Source organism: Kryptolebias marmoratus, linkage group LG15 (assembly GCF_001649575.2).
Source record: "Kryptolebias marmoratus isolate JLee-2015 linkage group LG15, ASM164957v2, whole genome shotgun sequence".
NCBI lineage: Eukaryota > Metazoa > Chordata > Actinopteri > Cyprinodontiformes > Rivulidae > Kryptolebias > Kryptolebias marmoratus.
In genome coordinates this window covers 13,541,146-13,567,296 of record NC_051444.1, presented here as the reverse complement: position 1 = coordinate 13,567,296, position 26,151 = coordinate 13,541,146, and the positions used below count along the sequence as shown (strand labels likewise).

Sequence of the window (26,151 nt, the reverse complement as noted above, 5' to 3'; positions counted from 1 at the left end):
AAGTGGCTGGGGAGAGGGAAGTCTGGGTCTCCCTGCTTAGGCTGCTGCCCCCGCGACCCGACCCCGGATAAGCGGAAGAGAATGGTTTGCTTTTAATTAACAAAAACAAAAACCACAAAAGCAGAGAATAAAGATAAATAAAAATGGGTTATTTCTGCTGATGTTTTGCTTTTTTAAAACCTGCTTTTACATTTGCTCTGTACCAGCCCTCCTACCCGAGGGAGAAAACTTTAACAAATACAACAAAAAAGAAAAACAAGTAATTTTTCCAAGTTGTTTGTCTTTGTTTTTGTGACATTCAGCAGCCATTAAAAATGCTATGACCCTGTTTCTATATCAGCAGCAAGCTAACTGAAGAGCTTTGTAAATTGATTTTTATCGTGTTTGATTCACACACAAACACGCAAAGCTTCTCTGCTAACAAATCTGCTTCAAATAATATTAGATGCAAGTTTCTCTTATTTACATATTTTAAGATTTGCTTCCTCTGAACTCTGGTCAAGCTGCTTTTCTCTCTGTAACCCCGAATACAACTAAAGATAGGATCTTTGGTTATATGTATATAAATAAAAACATTGTAATGTTTTCACAACTTAGTCTGAACAGTAAAATTTACCTGGAATTCAGAACAGCAATCACCTAGGTTTAGTATAAATACATGACAGCAGCTGCTGAAGCATATTTTTGTCTCTCAGACGAGGTGGACCGGAGTTATGTGTGAAACTCTGCTGTCAAATACGTCGTCTTTAGTTCTTAAGCTAAATAATGCCATTTATGTAATTACTGACAAACTGATAATGAAATACGCTTCAAGTAAACTTCACTCAAGAAGCCGAACAACGCCTGACTGTCTGAATATGTCATCAGTGTGAGTCTGCAGAGCATTTACTGATATCCCTTTAATTTGTCTTTCCTTCAGCTTGACATGGTGTGTGTGAACATGCCTGCACCGTGCACATTTTGTATTATATTTTTCTTGTTTGTTTGGTGTGCATACTCCAGATGAATATATTTTTGAAGATGCACATCCACAGTTCTCCACCTGCAGCCCATCGAGGCATTTAAAGTCCTACCTGGTGATTTCCTCTTTCAGAGCAGCAGGATCTGGTGGATAAAACTTGACACGCAGACACATGGTGAATGGAGGCTGGGCTGAGAGAAGAGGACAAAAAGAAAATTACATCCTGAATTCCCTGAAGAGTGTGTGTGTGTGTGTGTGTGTGTGTGTGTGTGTGTGTGCGGACATGATTTATGTGTTGTGCACTGTTTAATCAGGTTTTATTATTCTTATCAAATGAGGGCTTTTAAAAACGAAACAAAAAAAAATAAATTAAAAGTGAACTCAAACACACGAGGCACGGTAAATGAAACACTTACACTTCATTTGTTTGGCAATTGATTTTGAAAACTCCAACCAGTGCTGCAAAGGAAAGAACGAGAAGTAAGGGACAGGTCTGCTTTTTAAACACAGATTCTTTAGCTTCTATAAAAGATTATTTAGTGGATGATGATGATTTATCTCAATAACTGGAAGTGGAATTACTCCCATCATCTCCTGATTCAATAAAAACTGTTTCTGGTTTTAAGCTATATCAAGCTTTAAAAAAAACAACACAGTTTCAAAATCAATACAAATTTTTATTACAATCTACAGTTTAAACTGTCTTTAAAGCCAGATACAGCACAAATATTTCACTGGTGGGTTGAAGCGTAGAAGAAAAACACATCTCCGTTTGAACTGTATGAGCTGTCAGTCAGCTGAGTATGATGGCAACCCCATCCAAGCCCTGTTCCCCAGCCTTCATAAAAAAAAGATAAAAATTGGCTTTTTGAAAAAAAAAAGGCTATACACACAATACAGGGAAGATCCTGGTTAGGCTACCAGACGGGCTCCTCCTATTTCTCTTTTTAAAAGTAACCGTTTTGAAGCAAACTCTTGCAAAAAGGAGAGTTACTGTGCCTTTTGGTGAAATAACCTAATAATAACATCTTTTTAGACTCCCAGTTTTCCTTTATCGAGGTCAGCTCAAACAGAGTAATTTTAAAACTTATAAAGGACTTGTGCATGTCGCACTGTGAAAACTTGATATTATAAAATCTTTATGGTAACCCGTGTCACACTGTACAGTGTCAGATTTATTAGACAGTGGATGGTCCGGTTTCTTGACACAAAATTCTGTACGCCACAGAAATCTGATAGAGATATCAGCCCAACATTTAATGGAAATTAGGCTCTGATGCTCTTATTATAAGGTTCAAAGACTAAAAGTGAAGGAGGATAAGGAAAAAGCTGTGGACGCACTCATCTCTGGGAAAGAGACATCAGTTTCAGCAGCAATCACACTGAACAACTGTCCTAAAACATTTCTGACATTGCTTGGTCTTTGTCGTCATATTTGACGTTGTGTTTAATCGACTGTAATGAGCCTGATTCACTGAACGACCGCCGATTCAAGCTCACGACCAAAGATCTTCTTAAGATTTAAAAGTCCAAAATCCACACAATATGATCCCAGCATAAAGTAGAGAAAAACAGATACGACCATATTATATAAATAAACCTAGCTTGATTATTTCTAAAATATTATTTAGGGTTTCTGTCCTTGCATACAGCTGTTAAAAAAAAATCTAATTTCTGATATTTTAGCTGAAAATACCAATTTCAACAGAGAGCATGACAGTCAGCACAGTACACCATTTAACTGTGTTCTCTCAGTCTTTTAATTATGAAAATTTAAATAAAATAAATATAATAATATAAAATTTAAATATAGCTAAAATGTCAATATTAATGATAAATACTGCCACAAAGCATTATTTTAGCAGCAGTAGTAGTAGATAATAGTATTTTTGTTTTAATTAAAATCCTTTAGACCAAGTGATATAATATTTTTCATTTTGTTATTGTAATAATAAAATGTGTTCTTCTTAGAGTTATCATATAATCAGAGATTCAAACCAGCCTTATTTAGACTTCCTAAAACACAAAGAGGGGGTGATACAAAGAAAGCTTTCTAGAATAAAAGACATTAATTAGATGAGAGGGAGATTCTTGTTAAAGTGCTGAACATAAGTCACTAATCAGCTGGATAATAACACTGATCATAAAAGTGGCAGAGTAACTTTAAACTCAAACACTAATGTTGCCTTTGTTAACCTTTTACTGATTGGGCTTTTCTTGGTCTCCAAGCCGTTCTGCAGGCCGATGGTTTAATTGTGCACAGAGACCTGTGAGACTGCAGGAGGGTAACATTTACAAGCTTTTCAGAGCATTTGTAATCCTTTTCAGAGTTCAAGAGTGCAAGAATAACAAATAATCAGAAGCCTTGCACATTTACACAAGACATTGTTAATTCCCCTGATATTTCTACCAATCAAAGAGTTTAGCCTTTTTTCCCCCAGCTTCTATAATTAACCCACAGATCTGCGCACCTGCAGTGAATGTTTGCGTGCATGGAAAAAAAAAATCATTGGATTAATAAATGCTAAAAGTTGCTATACACCAAACAGATTATAATAATCTAATTTAGACACTAAAACATGTTAGGAAAATGTATAAAACTAATGCAGATTAGCCTCCTTCGAATTACTCTCATTTATATTTACAGCTGAATAGCTATTGAAAACAAAAGTGTCATTATTGTAAATACAATGCAAACTTATACTCACAAACATTTTTTAGGTGTGTTAGAATATTCAGATTAAAAAGCTTTACTATGGTCGTGTCTACCTGTTGTTTAAAAAAATGAGAGAGAAGACATTGCTTTTTATAATATTTAATATTAAAATAAATCTAGTATAAAACAACCTAAAATATTTCTTTGATACCTCTTTTTTTAGCAGTTAAGAGTTATGGTCAGAAAACCGGTTCTTTTTTAGAGGTAAAATGGGAAAGAAGTAGTCAAATCATGGACAAACTCATGAAGTATTTAGGAAAATTAACACTTACTCTTTGCTTGTCTGGATCAACATATCTGATGCCAAAGTAATCTTTCTCCAGCAGGTTGAGGTGGTGGCAGATGAGGTCAAACAGGTACTGTCCCTTGGCATCTCGCTGAAAGACAAATACGAAATAGGATAAATTTCATACAATACAAATCCTTTAGAAATATTTCTCATCCACAGACATCAACTCCCAGGTAATCAGCGTCAAACTAGAACACGCAAACACCCGAACCAAAAGTCTAAACTTCACTGTGAGGATCAAAAAATATGAAAGATTTTAAAGTAAAAAAAAACAGTATCTCAAAAACCTACACATATTGTTATAACAGAGGCATTTTTTTCCTGCCTTTCTTTTTTTGGGGGTGTCTGAAAAGTCCAAACAACCACCAGAAAGTGTTTTAATATTTCACTATTCTCAAGGGAGATATCTGAGGCCTATCAAATATTCATATTAAGGCAGCAGCCATCTGTGAAAGCTTGAAAAAAAAAATCTGCTGCAGTAAAATGCCTGGAAAAGCAGCAGGAGAAGGTGTGGGTAAAGAAAAGACAGTCAGAAAGGGAAAGGAAGCATCTGTCATGGATTGACTCAAGTACAGATGACCAACTTTTTATTATATGAATAATATTTATTTCTAAGAAACCTTATGAGAAAATGTATACATTTGACATATCTAAGACAAGTGTTGCATTGTGTGTTTGCCTGGGGTGAAACAATAAAATAAAGTACTTGGATTTTAAATAAAAAGTAGTATTTCATGTAGTAAGTCATGAAACTTGTGCATTTAAAAGTCTGAAAATGGAAAGTAAGATATGTAAGGTACACAAAATGAACTTCTCAGCAGAATAGGAGACATTATTTGCCCAGTAGTATTTTCCATCCATCCTGCCATTTATTTATTTATTTATACCAGCTTTTTCGTTCAGGGTCTTGGGGAGCTGGTACTTATCTCTAGGTGTCTTTGTGTGAGAGGTGGGGGACACCCTGGACAGGTCAAAAGTCCATCACAGGGACAAATAGAGACAATTGAAACAGACAACCAGACACACTTTCAATCCCACCTGGGGACAATTTAGAGTTACTAATTAACCTAATGTGCATGTTTTTGTAGGAGAAAACTGGAGTACCTGGAGAAAATCCATGCCTGCAAGGGGAGAACATGCAAACTCCACACAGAAAGGCCAAGAGGCAAAACCCATCTTGCAGTGAGGACCCAGTAGTATCATTTATTTTATATATGCGCTATAACTACATTCACAGGCTTACAGGTTTTATCACTGAGGGTGAAAAGATCTTGGTGAGCTTATTAATCCAGTACATCTTATCCCATTTATGAGCTGCTACTATTGTGCAAGCTTACTGAATGGATGTACATTCAATGCTCCCCCCCTCTCCATTTTGCATGCACATATACAATACATCTTCAGTTTCTGTGAAGGTAAAGAACACAATGTAATGTTCCACTTTGTCCTTTCAGAGAGACACTGTGTTCTCATAGGTGACACAAAACTGCACCGTCAGAGAAAGTCAAATGCAGATATGTGAGAACAGGAGAGGGAAGAGAAAGGCAAAACCTAAACGAAAGTGAGGGGAAAAGTGAAGAACAAACACGTGAGAGACTGATTACTGTGTCTCAGTGCAGTAAGGCACAGTAGCAATATGAAAAACAGTGAACAGAAGAATACCTGCACTAAAGACTTAAACATGAATTTATAATGGATCTTTTCTTAATGCAAGTTTCAATTTAGATCTGAGACAAAAAAAAACAAACCTGATGACATTATTCAATAATGACAAAGATCCAGAACAGCTGATACTGCTAATGTTAATCTGCAATTATTGACATTCATGACTAAAAAGCCACAGTGGGACCATTTGTTTTTATTATTATAATCACTTCAAAACCGTACACATTCTTAGTAAGCATTCTGTCAAAAATATGTGTTTAGTCCCTGAGTCCACTTATTTTTATCATTTAGCCCCAGTTTCTTTCCCCCTTCTAACATTTATGAAGAATATTCCTAAACTACACCCTCAGGACATGCTGGGATATTTCACCCAAGTTGAAATATGTGTGTGTGTGTGTGGTGTATTTTTATACGGTTTACCTGCTCCAGCAATTTCACATCTAACTGATTCTGATTAGTCAACTCTGTACAACTTCTACCTCTGAAACATTACTTTCCACTAGGTCAGTTTTCTTCCAGATCCAATCAGAACCTCATTCTGCTGCATTTGCTGCTAAAACAACAGAATACAAGAAGATTTATCCAGTGGTAAAATTTTAAATTGCGCAGTATGCTACTGTTATAAAGAATGCAGACAGAGATGAAAGAAATCATGTTAAAAAAATACACTTCCTTTCATGCATAAACAGGTTTCTTACACATATTTCACTTTAAAATGTTGTTTCCAAAACCAAATTTCCATGGATGGATGGATGGATGGATGGATAGATGGATGGGTTACACAGGCCAATGTTTTTAAAAACACTATATAAGCCACATTAAACTATTCAAACTCATTGTGATAATATTTTTTTTGTACATCTTAGTTTCTACCACAACTTAATGTCCAACCCCCACCTAAACTCATCCTGTTCAGTCATGTCAAGCTGTGCACTGGGCAGACCTTTCCCAGGATGCACTGGGCCGACCCTTTATCACCTCTGTCAGTATGTCTGTGTGTCACAGTCACGACTTACACCCTGACTCATCAGGACAGGCCTGCTGAGTCGCCCCGCAGCAAAAATAGGCTCACACACGCGGCGTATTCTGTCTGACCTTTTCTCACACACATTACACACCTTTTCTCACATACATTAAAAAAAAGCCCAAATTCTTCCCACTCTGTTAAAACTGTCAGCGGCACACCTGTGTAACACCAACAACATTAGCAAGCCGTGCACCTCCCACTTTCTCCATGCGTAGCATAAACTACGATTATACACAAAAAGCATCCCACATTAATCACAGTGTTAATGTGTGTTTCCTTTGCTGGGTGAACTCACTCATGTATTAGTGTGTAATATCCTGGGCATTTTATGCATGCAGCAGACGTTATTAATGATCCATGTCCATGCTGAAAGTTCTGAAACAACAATAAAGATGGAGGGTGATTTATCTTAGTTTAACATGAATAAATGCAGGGGAGTGGATTGGATTTGGAAACACCATTCATGAAGAGTATTGAACTCCAAAGAACAGATTTTCTTGCTCACAAAACAAGCTGAGGTACTGTTTAAAACAACAGCAAAGAGTAAGCACATTCACTTTCCACAATCGACTTATTGGCTTTTACAACCGATTGTAGATAGGAAGAACGCATGTACTTCTGATGAGTTTCTGTTCTGCATTGCAATGAGCGCAGGTAATCCTATTGTTCCTCGTTATTTACCTGAGTGTGCCCCGAGATGCCGTTTGTAACAATACAATCACCGCGTGTTTTCTACCTTCACTTAAAGCAACCAGACAAAGCAGTGGGGCAGCTTGCCCAAAGGCTTATAAATGTGGCGTTGTCTTGCATTTCAATGAGACACGCCGAACTTCAGCGAGCTGACCGGGCACCACTGGGACACAAAGGCAGAAACACTATTGATCTGAAGATAACTGTTCTTCAACATCCTGCTGGGACCCAAACTCAGAGCCAAGCTGCATTATACAAATGGTTACAGAGAGGAAATACTGTGTGTTCCCAGTTACAGCAACACTTTATCATTTTTGGGAAGATAAACTGGAGATCCATATTGTGGTTTGTAGTTATGTAATTTCAGTGTGAACTGCTTCTCTCTCAGTTTTCTCTTCCTTAGACTGAACTGCATAGGGGAATAATTAGATCAGTGCTTCTTTTTTTATTATTAAAACCCCTTCGTTACTAGAATATCATAAAAAGGAAAATAAAATAACCTGCTATTGAGACAAATGGTCATCTGTTTCAGAGCACTTTAAACAAACTGCACAGTGGGACTAATTTTGGTTTCATATCAAACATGGAGACCCTTACATTTTTAAAGGTTTAAAATCAAGAAGTTCATCACAATTGGACTTTAGAAGAGAAAAAATCTTATAAACTATACAAAACATGGCTTAAATATTGCTTACTGATACACATCGCATTGAGAAAAATCACAATTAGTAAAAAGCTTAAAGTCAGCCTGATAAAACTGTTAAAATATTAGGTGAATAGACATGAATATATTTATTTCCTGCAAGAAACACACCAAGCAGGCTGCTCTAATGGCTCTAGTGCGTCTCAGTTAGTCCAGCGTACGCGTTTCTCATGGATGCTCTCTGTAAATCAGTGGAAGTTATTAAATGACTGTCAAGTTTTTATGGGCTTATTCAACTGCATGTGCAACATAGCTTTTCTGCTACAGGCCAGTTGGTAACTCTCACTTTGGGTTAGATCTGTGAAATTTGCGATAGATAAAAATGAGCACATTAGCTTACAATACGGTCATCAATTTGTTACATAACAACACAAAAGAGGACAAAGTTATCGCTTAGCAATACAATAGCTCAGTTCCACAGCAATTCCCGTAACTGTCAGGATATAAATGGTTATTTGTCTCCAGCTGTCTTCTGTGCTGCTGTATCCCAAACTTGCTGAGCACTTCACAAATTGCACAAACGCATTATTGGCCGCTTTTCATGAAGGTGGCTGATAAATATTTGAGTAGTCTGGGTCTTCAGGACCATGTCAGGTGATGTGAAATGCATGAATGCATCATTTAGTTTAAATAAACAGTATTTGTAAAAGGGGAAAATTGAATGATCTGCAACTTAACTAGTGTGTGTGATGTTTATAAGAATCTGCACCCAAGAAAACATTCACCTATTTTGTATACCTGCTTTATCCAGTTCAGGGCTGAAAGTGTTGGTTATTGTTCCAAATAGCAGCCCAGGTACACATTCAGAGGTCGCCACGCAAATCAGAAAGGAAACACTGAGCTAAATGAGACAAACAGCCGTGCATGCTAACACTCACACCTACAGTCAAGTTATATTCACCAATTAACCTGACATGAATGTTATTGGACCACAAAGGAGATTGGACCAGCTGAAAAATACAAAACACGTAGGCAGAAACACAAACTCTAAACAGATTAGGACCCAGCTGAGATTTGAACCTTCTTGCTGTGAGGCAACCATATTGTGTTGCCATTCTGGGAGGTGGGATATAACTGAATTTGGGAGGCAACATAATAACATCAGATGGTTATGGTTTAATAGGTAAGGGTCAAATAAGGAGCACAATTAAAGGCTAATTATTCTGGGGGTGGTAAGGAAGAAAACACATCATCAGCAAGAAAAGCTGCAGCTTCTGAGGTCGTGGAAACATGAGCAGAGTAGACTAATAGGATGATGGACTTGATGAATATGACAGTACCCACTTTAGTTAGAAGTAGCTGCAGAAATGACAAGTCACACTACTGCAATTGTCTAGTTGGTCTTTGGCTGAAAAGAAAAGCCACAGAAACATTGAGGTATTTTAAATGTCTTTATCTTGGCAAAGATGAGACAAAATTCTTAGGTTCAGCTGTGTGTCAGGAGATTGTTTTGTTTACAACCTCATAAAGATACATCCTAATGTGTTGATGATATTCAGCAGATTAGCTAGCTAAATTGAACTGAACAACAGAAAAAAAGATTGCCATGTTGCAGTCAAAGGGCTGGAGGTCATGGTCTTAGAGTTTTCAACTATCTCCATGTTCTCTTGCAAAGGAAACGGTTTACATCAAATGAGAGAAACCAACTTTAAACAGAGGATGAGGTCTCAGATTTCAGCTTTCAAAAACCTACAATGGAGCGTTAAGTTTGATACCCAGTCAGTTTCACGCTAATCAATGCCTTTATTCTTATTAACAAAGTGGCCCATTTAAGAGGCAGGCAAACAAAGACCCTAACGAGCCTCTATTGTGAGGAGAGTGAGTGTAATCTGCATGCGAGTCTAGTTTACAGAACATCTCATCTTTAAAAGCTGGAACTTTATCTTCAAATAAAACAAACTTCAGTAAAAAAAACTCCTTCAGCATTGAGGTTTATGTTTCTATAATTAACTAAAAAGTACACTGAAGTGGCTTCAGGAAAATCTTAATGAATGTTTTGACCTAAACATAGACAAGCATCTCTGATGAAGTGAAAACAGCTGTTTACTGACACCCCTTACAGAAACTTGTTAAGTTTTAAAGCTTCTGCCAAGAAAAATGGGGGTAATACATACATTAATGGCTACACAATTCAGCATTTTTGCTGATATTTATATGTAATTTATTTACAACAAATTCTGACTGACTTGTGGTGCTCACACAGACCTTTGCTGAGAAATTCTTTCATCTCATATTGTGACAGCAAGGCTCCGAAATGTGGAAAACTTATATAATGGTCATGTACTTCATACGTCCATCATAAGATATGTTTTGATGAAGAAAAGAATAGTAGTGGAATAAGGGTGTGTGCAGCCGGCAGCGGTGATATTAGCCACAGTGACTCACATGTTAATGAGATTAGCGTAGGCCTGTCAGAGACGGGAGAGGGATGAATTAAACAAGCAGAGGCCTTTAAGTGCTTTATGGAAGCAGGCGCAGTGTTTTATCACAGCTATAATAAAAGTGATAAACGGCAAGATGGAAATAACCCCGACTGGGGGCAAATGATCACTGTGGTCCTTAGTGGAGCATCGGCGGCAGCACGCCACGCTTACAGCCTCGCCAGGCTTTGCGTTAGATTAATTATTGAGAGGGTTTCCATATCAGCTCGGGAAACACCGCATCAATAAATGATGGTGTCATTTTAAGCTCGAGGATGGAAATTGTAACAACTGAGAGAATAGTCCTAAAACTTTACTGTTTCTTGCAGCCCCTCTAACAGTGTTGCTCAGCCATGTTTTTTTAAGTGTAGTTTTGTTGCACACCAACTTTAGGTTTCTGAGCAGCAGGCAATTAAGTGGAACAATCATTTTGGGGGTCTTTAACAAGACTTCTTCTGAATAAGAGATATCTCCACGCTTCACAGCATGATCTTTGTGCTGATTTCCACCGTTCTTAAAGATGCTGCCTCAAGGCTGTGAGCAGCAAAGCTTATAAATGGCTTACTATAATCTTATGATATGGTAATGTGCACTTTCTACATTTGGAATAACGGAAGTCAAAGACAGTGGATTTTTGTTTCAGTTAGTTGTTTTTGTCATTTAAAAAAATGTACACTAAAAGTGCTTATGGCAAAAAAAAGAGAATGTAAATAAAATAAAGTTTCATATATACACATTTTTCATATACAGTTCATACAGTTATTCAGTTTTGTTGCATAAATGTCACTTTATTTAAAATAAAGTTTCATAGTGATGAAATAGTGGTACTTGCCAATGAAATACGGTGCTGAATTAAAAAATTTTCAGTGCATTGTGAAATTGTGAAGAAAATATGTCTATTTTCTCAGCTGACAATATATTTGGAATTACAAAGAGACTGGAGCTGATAAACTGTAGTTCATCATCTTTTAGAAATAATAGAAACTAAAAGGATTTCAGCCATTTACCTCAAAACGCTGATCGATCCAAGCCAAGGACCCTGAACCTTGTTTCATAAGCACTGTTATTTCTTAAGTCATCCACACAGGATGAATAAATTTACATACAATGTAAGCCTTTATAGACTAGTGCAGACTTTGGAGAAAATAAAAGCAGGAGAACCAACTAAATTTCTCTTCAGTGGAAATTCTATAGAGATGACTCACAAGTCAGCTTGTAAATGAGGCTTCCTTATTTCAATGTCATTCCTGCAAATTGTATTAGACCTGATCTTTACTCCCCTGCACAGTCACTTCTTTACATCTATGATTCATTCTTTCTGCGCAGCAAGGTGACACTTATTGAATCGATCAGGATATATAGCATTTTGTCTCCAAATATATCCTTAATTTTATTAAAGAAACAACAAAAGGTGTGTAATAAAGCTCTGAGGGTATATGCTTTACACAATCTATATTTTACTTTGCATTGAGATAGTTGGTATTTCAGCACAACAAACAGTAAAATAATGCAAAAAAAGCGTAGTATTTACTTTTGTTGGCATTATAGTTGTTTATATTGGCACTACAAAATATCACTAAACGTCTCAGCTACAGAACACCCTCGAAGACAATGCACTGACATCCTTTGAAACAACAATTTCATCAGTTCTGACATTGTTTTAGTACATGGTAGTTGTAATACACTTTGGTTTTTGGTCTTTTAAGAATGCTTTCCACTGAAACATTTCTTGGCCACAAGACGGAAAGGCAGTAATGTTCTTAAAAATATGTTTGCCATCAGCATGCTGTCATCTTGTTGCCCTTAAGGTGGTCCAGTGGGACTGAGTAATGCTGAAATGGTGCTCACAATCAGAGCTCAACTGTGCAAAATCTTCTTGTTTAGACATAGGAAAAACCATGAGTGCTCAGGAAAGGAAAGGAAACAAAGGAAAAGAAAGTCTGAACCATGCAGTTGAAAAGTCTTGTAGAAACCAGATGTTTTTGTTGTGAATTTTTATTGAACAACCTTTTAAAGATCTACAGCAGACTAACAACATCTGAGAGTGTTTTTTATGATATTTCTTTAGAAGGTTTGACTCTGGCCATAAGATATTTTGAGCACATGATTTGTGTCACATTATACCATTACTGCCATTTTACACTGAGACATTTAAAAATGGCAGGAACACTCTAAACTGGATTTCCAAAACAGTTCCAAAAAAAGCAGAACATTGCTCATAAAATGTTATTTTAGCCAACTCAATACATTCTAAGCACAAAATGTTTAATGCAGAGAAGTGAACTGAGGTTAAAAAGCAGATGGAGGATTTGAGGTCAGTCAGCAAAACATTACTTAAAAAAATCTATACTAAAAAACTTTATACACTTTATATTTATACAAAATTTGTATGAGTCATCCAAATGTCTACATTACTTTTACTTTAACAGGTCTGAGTTTGGTGAATATCGAGATGTCCTAATTGAAGTCCCTAACCAAGAGGATGTTGACAAAGAGCACCAGTTAAACACTTTATGGTGAAGGAAGCGAAACTGAAGCTGCTGGATAACAATCTGGAAAATAACCTAAAACTTTAACTTTAACAATTATAATAATCTTCTGTGTGAATGATTCAGTTTGTTGCACATGTTTGCAGCATAAAAAAAGTTAAATAATATTCTTTAAGATGCTAAAAAAAAGTTATTTCTTTTAAAACAAGAATTTACAGCAAAATCATATGAATAATTTCAGGGATGGTACAAGATTGACACCGCCATCTTTGGAGGTCAAACTTAGCATTTACCAGTTGTAAGACAAACTCTTCTGAGATTAACTATAAACTTAAAGACACAATGACTTGATGTGCTGGTGTACAATGTATGAGTTGTTCAGACAGAAAAAAGTTGTCAATTTGCTGCTTTTAAGGCATTTTGACTGAGGAAACAGGTGGACTGTATTTGTAAAATAGAAAGACTGAAGCCCCTGCTGATTATTTCAGAATATGCAGTCAATATTTGATCTCAGGTACAAATAGTTTTAGGTTTAGGGCTTTTGGGGTTGAAAAAGTAATCACATATTTGGGGTAAGTGAAGTCCAGCAACTACGTGATGCTACAGTCTTTAGCAGCTTTTTGCTTGGCTATAAACACTGAATAAGGGTCCTTACCGAAAACCAAGATTTTAGCATCATAACAACACCTGACATCTCCGTCTATTCACTGGATTTTACTGAATTACACTTAAAAATTTGTTTCTAAGCAATATCCAAAGTAGTGGTGTAAACAGCTCAGCAGGGGATTGATGTAACTTGTCTATAAAAAAGCCATTGGCAGAAGTAGAATTTTATTGTATGGGGTGTCATATTATTACTTGTTTAGTTCTTGTTAGCTGCCAGATTTCTGTGCAAACACTGCATCCAGAATATAAGAAAACCAGTAAATAAATAAATAAGCTGTCAAGTGTTTTAGCAATTCCTCCTATGCTCCTGAACTCTGAGAGCAGAGCAAATGAGGCTTTCATTCATGCAAAGTGGCAGAAATGAAAGGTAAATACCCTGGGGTTATTTTATCCAAGAATTACTCAGCTTTTCCATCCGTTTTGTGACAGTTTAAGGGGGTAAGGAGGACTGCTGACATACAGATGGTATTACTTGGATGATCAAACACTTCGTAGCTATAGGTTGTAAGTCATGCATGAGGGGTAATGCCTTAAAATAAACAAGTAAGGGCACAGCAAGAAACTTTGATCAGATCTCAAAGAGAATTGCCTAGCAGGACAGATTTAAAACACATGCAAGTGAAAAGAATGCCTCACAAACATTTGATAATACACTGAGAAATGTCTTTGAAATTTAACAACGCTCTCTGTAAAGACCTTGGCTAATTTTTTGACACTGTATGAGAGCAGGGCTGTAACAAAAAGCCTGAGCACTGACACCATGTTTGTTCTGTAGCTTCCTACAGAACAATACTGTTACCCTGAGCGAGCATTCAGTGGGGCAAATGTGTCAGTGATCCCAGCCCATGATAGAAGGAGGCGCCCCGCTTCTGCTGCGCTTGCATCCAGACAAGGATTCAGAAGGACACGAGGAGATTAGAACCCAGCCAAGATCAGCTGTCCTGGAACCCATCCTCACACATGCAGAGAAAGGCGCACGTTCATGTGGATTATTGTTATCTCCTTTCATCAAAGGTACAGGATGTTTTACAGACAGACAGGTCGACATTTCCCCCATACAACGAAGCACTGATGGATCCTCCACTCTAAATCCTTTTCATTATCTTTTCACTGAACACCTGACAGCACACTTGTGCTTTGAATGAATTGGTTCAATTCCTTTGGGGACAATGTGACCAATAATGCACTTCCATAACATGCAGGCCATCAGAGTTTAGGGATAAAAACGGTGAGCGAGAGCAGCGGTAAAACAGCTTCGTTATGGAATGAATTTGTTGATAAAGATAGACGTACGATTTCCAACGAACTGGAGAAAGTCTGCAGCAAATCATATTTGGCAATAGAAGCAAAGAGGAACTAAATATACCTAACATCCAAAATCAGATATGTATATTTATGAAATGTCTCTAATTCACATTATATACAACATAATTTTAATCCTCTTGCTAGATGTGTTTCAGTGTGTATATGTCTCAACGGTGTATGTATTGTATATATAAACAACAACTCTGACTTCTGCATATAAACCTTCTCAGGAATCAGAAGATTTGAGAGAAAGCAGCTAAACGCCTCAAGGAACACTGCTTGTTTCCATCAAACCTTGTGTATTGTGCAATAAAGCAATATGTCGAAATGTAAAAGTATCCCTGGTCCTATCTGTTATTTTGATTTTATTTATATGTGTAGGCTGTCATCTCCTCTTTTTTCTCTCTCTCTTCTTTGTTTTTGTGACATAAAAGTCCATTTAAAAAAAAAAACTGATGTAGAAAAAATGTTTTGCATTTTGGTCCTCAGTTGTGGGATTCTTCTGTCACTGTTTATGGGTTTAAGTTTAGATTGAGGTTTTTTTGGATTTCTTACTGGTTTTTTGTTGTGCCACCATGCATTCCTGTTTTATTTGATAGAACCCAGTGTTTTGTCCTTCTTGGTGTCATCACACCTGTTCCTTATGATTAATTAGCTGCCCCTGTGCAGCCCTGGTTTTCCTTGTTGCATTGTCAAAGCTCTGTGTTGTCATTGTTTCTATAGTACTTTTTTTTTTTGAGTTTCATTGTGTTTTGTTCGGTTTAACACACATAATGCATTCACAACTGCATTATGTTTCCAGAGCCATATCTCAGGCAGGTTAAAGGTTTTTTATTTTTTCAAGAACATTTGTGTCAAAGTGCCACAGGGCTTCAGCTCTGATCGTTTTTTTAATATAAAACTAAACCTTTCAAATGTAAAAACCCAAAACTTTTTAAAATAATTGTGAAGTAAATTGAACTTTATTAAATAATTATAAACATTCTTTCTTACTTCTAAATCTTTTTAAGGGACTGATTATAAAATCCATTTGCTTTTTAAAATATGATTCAGATAAAAAGTATTAGTTTATTTCACTTTGCAGAATAGTGGCCCTTGAGGAGTAGGATTGGACATCACTGCACTATGATTTTGTTTTTTGCTTTTTTTCCCCCAAAATGTCTTTTTTAAGTGGTATTTTTAAACAACAGGAAAAAAAAAACATGTATTATTCAGAAGATGCTGAGAATATATTATTTCCCACACACTGAAAACTCCATTCAAGCATTTACCTACAGAACAAAATAACCACCTTTCAGAGAAACCATCTCTTTTTGTGCACCTTTGTTTCATAAACAATTATGAAACGGGGTGTTTTCATAAATTCATTTTAGACATTCATAAATCTGTCCAAAACACTGTTTGTATGCAAATGTTTGTGCTAAAAACCCTGCTATACAAACAATTTTCTACTCTGTGTGTCTTAATCTGCAGGCCCACACAGCCCACTATCATATTCAGATCATCTATATAATCTCATCGTACGAGCAGTGTTTACCACCCACACAGGGCCTTCAACTTCTTTCTGCACACAAACATTAAAACACAGTTTGAACAGACACTGTTCATTGTGTGATTCTCAACTTGGTAAAGAAATAAATAATCACAAAGGTAATTATCCATCAAACCTTTCTGGTTGCTGTAGTTTATACTCTTACAACAGAACAGATTAATTCTGTGAACATATTTTCTTTGTTTTTAATGTCACTTTAATAAACAATTTATACACACACCATTTAAATTCAGACTGATAGAGACATGAGTAACATCTGTTGATATCAGTGATCAGGGCATCAGAGCAAAAATGTTTTCACCATGTTCAGATGTTCGATTGATTGGTTCCCATCAGCTGTAGAAAGTCTGAGGAGAAACAAAAGTAAAATGTGTGCATATTAGACAAACAATTCTTTTGAAAATCAATTCTGATTTGATTCATGCACATATGCAGGAATGAATTTTGTGTAATACAAAGTGACAACACTGCTGCTGCACGGAAATGAGTTTTTGCCAATCTGTTATTTCAGTCTGTTGACCCATGTCAGTTTGACAAACTGTTGGTTAAGTTGTGATAATTTAGGATTTTATTAAAAAAAACATCCACACTCAGCAGAATACAGGACTAAAATGTCATGCTTTACCTACATTTAAAATATACATCAATTAAACTTTGCAGATCAGTCAGGTGGATCAAAATGTTTGCATTACACCCAGCATTAATGTGAATTGGGAATTTTGTTTCATTTGTGCATTTTTTTTCTCATTTATCTACAGTCAGATTTTGGAGATGCAGTAACAGGTCCAGGAGAGAAACCTGAACATCCTGTTCTCCATCAACACACAGCTCCTCCAGGGGGATGCATTTCTCAGGCTAGATAGAATAAATATTCTGTCTAGTGACTTTGCATCTGTCCCAGGGTTTCCTCCTAGTGGGGGGTGTCAACGAGGCATTCTAATCAGATGCCTTAACCATTTCAGAGCTCCTAACCACCGCCTGGATGATGAAGCCAAAAAACATTTAGTGATTTTAGAGCGACTGAAAGATAAGTTAGGTATTAAACAAATATCTATTGTATCAGGAAACTGTTGTTTCAACAGGTCACAATAATGGTACTGAAATGGACATATATCATTAAAGCTTAAAGTGAATCAAGATATTGCAAAGTTTACTTAACTAAAACGGATGGGCACCTGACTAATCTGCAGCAACAGCATGATGCTATCCTGTCAATATTGACCGAAATCTCTGAGGAACGTTTCCAACACCTTGTTGAATCTGTGCCATGAAGAAGGTAGTACTGAAGGCAAAAAGGGATCAAACCCAGTAACATGTATATACTATATATATATTTGTATTTAAGCAACATTAGATCAGAACATGAACATAAACAGCAGCATCTGTCATTTGTCATTACAAAACAAACATTTGATTTACTTTGGAGACATTCAGGCATCATTTTTATTTTCTTACAAAACAAAATTACCCAAACAACAATACAAAAAGCTTTCTTGTATCTAGCTTCTCATGGTACATTTTAAAATGCTCAGAAAACTGTAGTTATGTGTAAGCCTAACATATTTATCCGTGTCTTAGCAAGAGCAAAACCAAATGCAGCAAACAGAATTTTCCACAACTGGACCAGCGCCATGAGACAAGCTCATCAGCCTTTTTTTGTGCTCCTTTTGCTGCTGTAGTTGGTTTTCCAGCTCTGTCACAATATATCTCCAGATGTAGAATAAAAAATCTCTGATGACAAGAGTCACTGCAAACCAACTCATATAGCTTTACGAAAGTCTGGTAGCATCACGTCAATATACTCAGACTGCTGAGTCCATTAGAGGAAGAGGATTTGAAGAGCACTCACTGTGTCTGCATCACAAAACAAGAAAAACAGCCCAAGTTTTAGCAGTATTTGTTACTTAAATAACAGAACTTTTAGGTCCTTTTTATCGACATACTTAAACATACAGTTAGGATGCCACACTGTAGATGTACGCTGGGCTGCAAACAGGAAATCACACTGCTGTAGTCCATGTAAACACACTGTTTGCTGGCAGTGTGTAAAATGACAGTGGCCAGCAAATATCAAGGGGGTTGCAAAGAAAGCCAAAGAATGAATTGTGCTGTATCACTAAAATGCAACTCAACTACAATACAGCACGTGCACCAGCCAAAAGTGAGCACATTCAGAAACATTCAGCATGGTTCAGCTGATTCAGGGCAATGCAAATGCAATTCACAGAAAGTTGTTTCCACAACTGCATCATTTTCTCCACAGTGAAGAACTGGAAGTAATCAATCATGCAAGTAAAAGGCGCAGTTTTTATACTTATTTTACCTGCAGTTAAATAACAAAGAAGAGAACTATTGCTTGCCTATGTTCTGTTGTAGAACATTTTTTTTCTAGATTTTTTTGCTTTATCCAAAAATATGTAAAAAACAATGTATAAAATTCTCTAAGCTGACAAGCTGATGTGAACCAACTGCATGTTAGTCCAGTCAGAAATTGAGTTTTTTTAGGCAACATCACAAAAGAAATGCGGGAAGTTTCTTTGAACATTTGATGAGACTTCTTGTGTTATTTTTCACTTTAATGAGAAGTACAAAGTGTGAGAATGCAAGGGGAAAAAAACAACAAATTTATGCTTGCGGAAAAGGTGGCAGCGTAATAAAGTTAAAACTGATGTAATTAATAACATTGCTGTTCTATTGAAACTGTACACACACAGACACAAAAAACAAATGCACAAATACATATAGATGCAAGCAGGCACATACCATCGCATATAGGAAAGTTATGGCGTTAAATTTAATTGTCTAAAAACAAAATAATGAGCCCAGATGGTTTAGGTTTTCAGTAAGTGAGAAAGAAAATTATTTAGTCATCTGGAAAAAAAAATTCAGGGGGAAAAGTTTAAAGTGAAAGTCATTGTTCTTATATTACTGGTTTGCTTGAATTTTGACATGAGAGGGAGCCTCTGCTCCATTACTGCTCGAAGCACAAAGAAGTCTGTCAGAAGAACTACTGCTGCAGCATTCAGAAAACCGACTTACAGCAGCAGTGGAGACAATTAGCTGCAGATACTCACTGAGCCCTTAAGAGGCCAAACCATGAGTCTTTTTTTCTGTCACACAGCTCTTAGCTCAACAACACACTCCTCACATGCAAACCAGGCTGTTAGAATGAAAAAAAAAAGGTCATGCTGTTATGTTTAGGTCTGACATAATCAAATTTATGACAGGTGGATCAACGAGCAGGTGATCCTCTTACATCACCAGCATAAAACAACATTTTTTTTGTTGTTGTTTGTGTCACAGTCAAACTGCAAGGTTGAAGTCCAAGGTGCAGCTCAAACAGAGAGGTTGGAATGAATGTTGATGCAGGCAATGCCATCCATCCATCTTCTGCTGCTTATTGGAGGGCAGAAAGGATGGTGAGACCAAACTTAATATTTCATTTAAAGATATAAATACACACAGGGCTGAACTGTCTCATTACACAGTGCCTTGTCTCCTGCCCCACTGTGAGTGCTCATTCCCCTCTGAGGAGACATGCCCTTCATAACCCAGCAGCAAATGCCAGCTTCCTCATGTATGGCACTATAAGTGGTGATGACATGGAGAGATTTTAGGCTGACAGTTTCTGCAAACATGTCTCCTTGGAGGAGAGATGGGTGATGAATTACGTTTGCAGTATTAATCATGTCACATGTCGTTTGCATGTATATGCAGTGCTAATCAAATTTTTATTGCTTCAAGATGCTTACAATCAAGCAAAAAATCCCTGCAAACTTTGGCCCCCAAACCCTGCAAAAACAGCAGAGCAGAAAAAGGAGGTTCTGTACAATAACAAGCATTTGGCCATACAGTTCTGGCTAATGGGTGTAAAAACATCTCCAACCTGTTCACATGTCTAACTAAACTAAAAATCGTATAAGTTAGTCATCACCCTCCAGTTTTTGAATTCACTGCATCATCCTCTGCTCGACCACCTTCACCATCTGTGCAACACCGCTAAAGCAAACATCTGGTGGGCATTAAAGGGCACTTGAGCAGCTATTTTTCTCAGGAGTTTGTGAAGACCAGAAGAAAAAAAGCTCAGTAAATATTTGACAGACATCAACGTAATTAAATGGCAAATCAATCCAATTAGTATTTTGTTTACTGAATCTCTAAATGTGCATGTGTCCACTCACTGCTTAATCAGGAAAAAATGTATCAGTGTTGTGTTCATTGCAGAGCAGCCGAAAAAAAAATCAGTTTGATTGAGACGATGATGAAAAAATGTATCAGTGTTGTGTTCATTGCAGAGCAGCCGAAAAAAAAATCAGTTAGATTGAGACGATGATGATAGGTAATAATAACCATCCATGTAGCAAAACAGCAGTCTTCATCCCTCAAGCATTTTGTTCAGTGCCTCATCATTATTCAGGGTTGATCAAATACCTCAGGAGTTTCTATTTTCTACCCTGGAGAGAAAATATTTAAATGAACAATAATGAACCTTATTCATTGTATTTTTACCTTTACAGCTGTCATCCTTATTGATCTTTTAGATAATGAGAAACAGTAAAATAAAGACAAAAACGAAGTTTTCTTGTACTGTATTCTAAGTGCCAGGCTAAGTAGTGAAAGTCCCATTGAGATGAGAATTTATTTAGGACAAGCACTTCCAGTGTAAGTCTTTCAATTAAAAGCTTCCTGTACCTCAGACAATTCTGTCACTTTGGCTCTGCACAGAGGAAGAGAAGCTTAAAAGACAGATGACTGCAGAGATCTGGAAGATCCTGTGTTGCCAGACCTCTACCATAAACAGGTCTCCTTTTTCCTTTGTGCATTAGGGAAGATGAGCATCAAATAAACAGGTCCTGTTCAAACCATATCTGTACAGCATCAGTGAGCAATTCTGTTTCATCTAAAGTAATGAAGAATGAAGAGGCCAGCTCATCCATCCTGCTAACTGACAGCATCAAATATCCTGTGATACTTTTAAGGAAAAACAACAATGATTAGTGATAGTCTGAACTGTTTAATATTTATCGGTTCCCCTCTGTGAAAAAAAAAAAGTCAAATAAACCCATGATGTGATGTCTGGAATGAAACAGCCCACCTGAGTCAGAGTCAGTCAATTTGGCATAGATTAATGGAGAGAAAATTGGATTTTCAGGCCTTGGTATAATTATTAAACTTCTTTCTCTGTAAAAAACAGAGAAATCATTGAGCCACCCAGATGGTAATTGACTTTTAGATGTATTTGAGATTACTTCAGCCTGACTTACTGTGTAGGGAAGAGATAGGACAGCTAACAAACTGACCTGAAACACAACAAGCATGTCAGCTTGTTCCTCTGTCACTCACAAAACACATTTTTTATTTTATTTGTCATGTCATATATCCATTCACCCACTGATCTTCTGTTGTTTATTTGCGATACAAACACTCACCTTTCCTCAGGGGGAGTCCAGCCACTTTGCGGAGGAAGCTCATTTCCCATTTGTGGTCATTACCCATAACTCATGACCATAAATGAGGATTGGAAAGTAGATCAATTGGTAAATTGAAAGCCTCGCCTTTGGGCTCAGCTCCTTCTTTATCCTGACAGATTGGTATAGTGTCTGTATCACTGCAGATGCTGCTTCAATCCATCTATCAATATTCTGCTCCTTTCTACTCTAACTTCCATGAGATACTTGAACTCCTCTTTGGGCATTCACTCATTCCCAAACCAAAGATCCACCTTTTTCAGGTTTAGGACCATGGTCTCAGACTTAGAGGATCTAATCTTAAAGGTGTTGTGCTTCATCCTGCCTGTTTCACCATCAGCTGCAAACCACTTCAGTGCCTGCTGGAGATCGCAGCTTGATGACCACATCAGAGATTACATCTAAAGCACAACATCTGCAACAAAGGATAACCTTGATGAAGTCAGCTAACAGGACAACCAGGACTTTGGTTATTAGGATACTTTTAAAAAAAAAATACATTCCTACTGTCTTTTTAAACTTTTAAGCTAAATTATCATAAAACTTTGTAATTATTGCTCTTCCCCTGTGGTTTTTCCTTAATCAGTGCTGACTGCATACCGTTTTCTCAGGCTGGATAGAGCTACATGTAGCAAATGATGATGGAAGTCTGTAAATTCTAAGGACAAACTCTGCAGCTCAATGTTGCACTTAAAGCTCGTTACTGTGAGAAACCGAGGCAACCTCAATGAATGATTTAATACATTTTAACGAACTCGGAGCACCTCTAGGTAGGAACTTAGAGGGAGGACAGTGAAAGGACACTGCAGAGTTTCAATAAATAAGTTAAACTCAAACAGTAAACACAAAAGAAGAGAAGTATTTTTGAACGGATGTGCCTCTTGCTCCATCTACAGAGGAAATTTTGCCCTCGAATGAAAATAATGGCGCTGATGAATCACTTTATGAACATCACAGTGATCTTCCATAACATAGGCAAAATGCTCACAGTAAACACTTTTATGGTGGTTTTTATCCACATGAGAATAAATTAACAATTCATCCAGAATCTCAAGGTAGACAAGTGAGGTCAGTCATTTCTGCAAAGTCAGAACTGACTAATTAATGAGCGACAACTAGGGCATATTCATGCTCTGTAGAGAGAAGCTCAGGGAAGATGAAAAGACTCACAGCAGCGTTTTCTGATCTTTCTGGAGGTGAAAATGTTCAAACCAAAATCGGATTTTGATGCAACACTTGTAGAAACCAGCTCGTATTTCACCAAAGAGCTCAAAGACGCTAATTGCCTTAAAAACACAAAGCTTGAACGCAATAAATGTTCGTTTATTTACTCGTTCACTTCTGTACTGTTCTGAAATAATGATAAAAAAAATTGTCTTCAAAATAAAACGAAGAGAACACAAGATAACAGAAGTGTTTGAATTTTTTTTGACATATAATGCATTTTTAAATGTGAGTATTTGTCTTTCATTGGTCTAAAAGATACCTCTATATAAATATTAATAAACACTAATCCAGCAGCTTGAACTCCAATAATGACTGACTTCCCTTTAAAATAATCACTTAATACTGGGCATATTACTAGTTGAAGTCAAACCACTTAGTTCACATCTCTTACATGTGTCACATGACTCATGGGGAGGCGTGAGGAAGTATCTCAAGGTCAAACAGCTTCCTGGAAGAAAGCTGAAAACTGACTCAGTGTGAAATCTCTGAATGTCAAACCCATACATTTTCTTACATCAAACACCTGCGGCCAGATTATAAAAGGTAGTTATGAATAATATAACATGCAAACAGTTATGGACTGAATACTTGAAAGACATATATTTACAGTAAGATTATAACATAAATGTAACTTCAAAGTAATTGTTAATTAACAAGCTGGGGTTGATAGTAATCAAACCTAAACCCAAACTCATCTCCAGATAAGTTTTGATTGAAAAACCATTTAATCCAAATGCAGTATAACACAATGGCTGGGCCAGACTTATGAATATTTATCAGCAACAACATTAGTGAGACACTAATGATGCAAAAATAATGCAAACAAATTCAAATCTACGCATACTAATAAAAAAGACAGTAGTATGCTTATTTGGTTATGTAATCTTTTAAGTATGTATAATAAATGAAGAACAGATCCTTATGCAGCAGCTATGCAGAAATATTTGCATTTGTTTTTGTTCTTGTTGCCAAACGCAGAAATATACTAATCATTTGTTCCTGTAAAGTCCTATAATTTACACCCTAAAAGACAATATTTTAAAATAAAAATATTACATTCCTGTATCTTTTTTAAGAAAAGATAAAAATTGATTTTAAAAAGAAGTATAAAAATGCTGCTTCCCATTGAGCAGTTGCCACTTTTTACATTAAATCATCTCTTTTTTTCTGCAGTACTTCCATCTTCTCCCTCCTCCGTGTTCCCTATGAGCACATCTGCGTGGACTTCCTCTCTCATTCTGCTGCATTACACCTCACCGCCTAAGAATTTATACATTTTTAATTTCTACCTATGACCAGGCAGCTGATTGGTGTGCTGACATCATTAGTCTTATTTTAAATCTGCTAAGATCTACTAGTGATACTAGAAGTAGAAATAAAGTGATGGTTTAAAACCATAGTGGTATTACTTATTTTTTTAGTGACGTTTGTGTAAAAACAGAGTCAAGTGGATTTTCTCTTCTTGTTTTCCTATTTTCTTCTCATTGATGTCACAGCTTACCTGATACTGATCTCACCACCCACCCCCACTCAGTAAGACTCTGTTGCCTGTGGGAAGCTGCACACATGTTGATGCTCTGTGGCCGAGGAGCAAAGTCGAAGTGACGAGAGTCAGTCAGGCAGCAAGGTCACTCTGACCCGAGCTGAAAGCAGGAAGTGCACACAGCCTTCTGGGATACTCTGTCCTGTTTGCAGCAGCAGTGTTAACTTGATGAATGATGTAGCTGAGAGATACGGTCATTTTTCAACATTTTTACACCAGGAAAATTAAAAAAAAAGGAAGAAGAACGTTTTAAAATTACGGAATTGACAAAGCCCGACGCTGCAAACCCTCCGGTACCAATCACCGCCTCATTCTCTGTATGTGCACATCACAGCAGGTCTTTTTGCTTCAACTTGGCCATCTATCACACACATCCACAGGGACCAGACTGACTGAAAACTAGGCTAACACAGACATTTAACCCCGTTTAAACAGTGTGAAGCATTTTAAGAACTAACCTTCCCCAAGGCAAAAGACAAATTGGGTTAAAGACTTTAAGGAGTCTCAGAAGCACTGGTCTGAACCGTTACAAACTTCACTCTTCTGCCATTATTGGAACCTCTTATAACTTCCTTAATGTGCATGACTGTGATTTATATTTGCATAGGTATTTTGCATTCTTATATGAATTTACCCATTGTTTGTGGTTTGCACAGATCCAACTATCCGACCAGTGATGCAGCAAATACATCTTTACACCTTTTTTAAGGGTTGATTTTCAATGTAATTCAAATGGATAAATGAGTTTTACGATAATCATTTATGAATTACATTTGAAATTTGCCAAAAGTACAGATTTAGAGCTAAAATTCTACTCAGAAATAAAAATATGATCATCATAAAGTATTGAGTTTAACAGCAGTTTTCTTTAGTTGCTGCTTGTGTTGCTGGTCTGAAATCAGTTTGAGCTTCCGTAAGTGAAAAACAGGACAGGTTAAGGCCTGGTGACTGGATCAATAAAAACTTGACTTTTTTGCATTCTGAAGCTCTCCATGTGATTTAACTGTACCTTTGATGTTATCACACTCTCAACAAAATGCGTAGCTCTTCGATGAGACCAATAAACACTTCTGACCCAGTTCCAGATTCTTATCAAAGGGCTTTCATCATGTGTGAAAGATGATGCGGGGCTTTGAATGATGACCCCCTTCTTCTCCCTTCTTTATACTCTTTGATTCATCCGACTTTCATCTTGATCCAGAACTGGACAGGTTTTGGGAGTTTTTTTTAAGTCAAGACATGGCCTTTTCTGCTCTTGAGTGTTAATCCTAGGAGCTTGAATAGAAAGAGGCTGGACTTTCTTCCTTGCATCCTAATACTTTCAAAATAAAAGAGTCTCTATGTTCTTAAAAAATTAAAAAGAATAAACAATGATGCCTGTTAAAGTTCTTAGGATCACCTTGTTCTGTATCTACACCGGTTTCTTTAGT

General features: G+C 36.8%; 1 protein-coding gene across 1 annotated transcript in view; it reads right to left on the bottom strand.

Moving 5' to 3' along the window:
• LOC108237407 (FERM domain-containing protein 5) overlaps positions 1-26,151 on the bottom strand; it is a 59,652-nt gene that overhangs the window by 15,664 nt on the left and 17,837 nt on the right. Inside the window, exons 2-4 of the mRNA XM_017418801.3 lie at positions 3,950-4,054; positions 1,378-1,420; positions 1,074-1,152 (exon numbers count right to left, since the gene is read on the bottom strand). Of these exons, the coding sequence (XP_017274290.1) occupies positions 1,074-1,152; positions 1,378-1,420; positions 3,950-4,054 (227 nt within the window). The remainder of the gene's footprint in view (positions 1-1,073; positions 1,153-1,377; positions 1,421-3,949; positions 4,055-26,151) is intronic.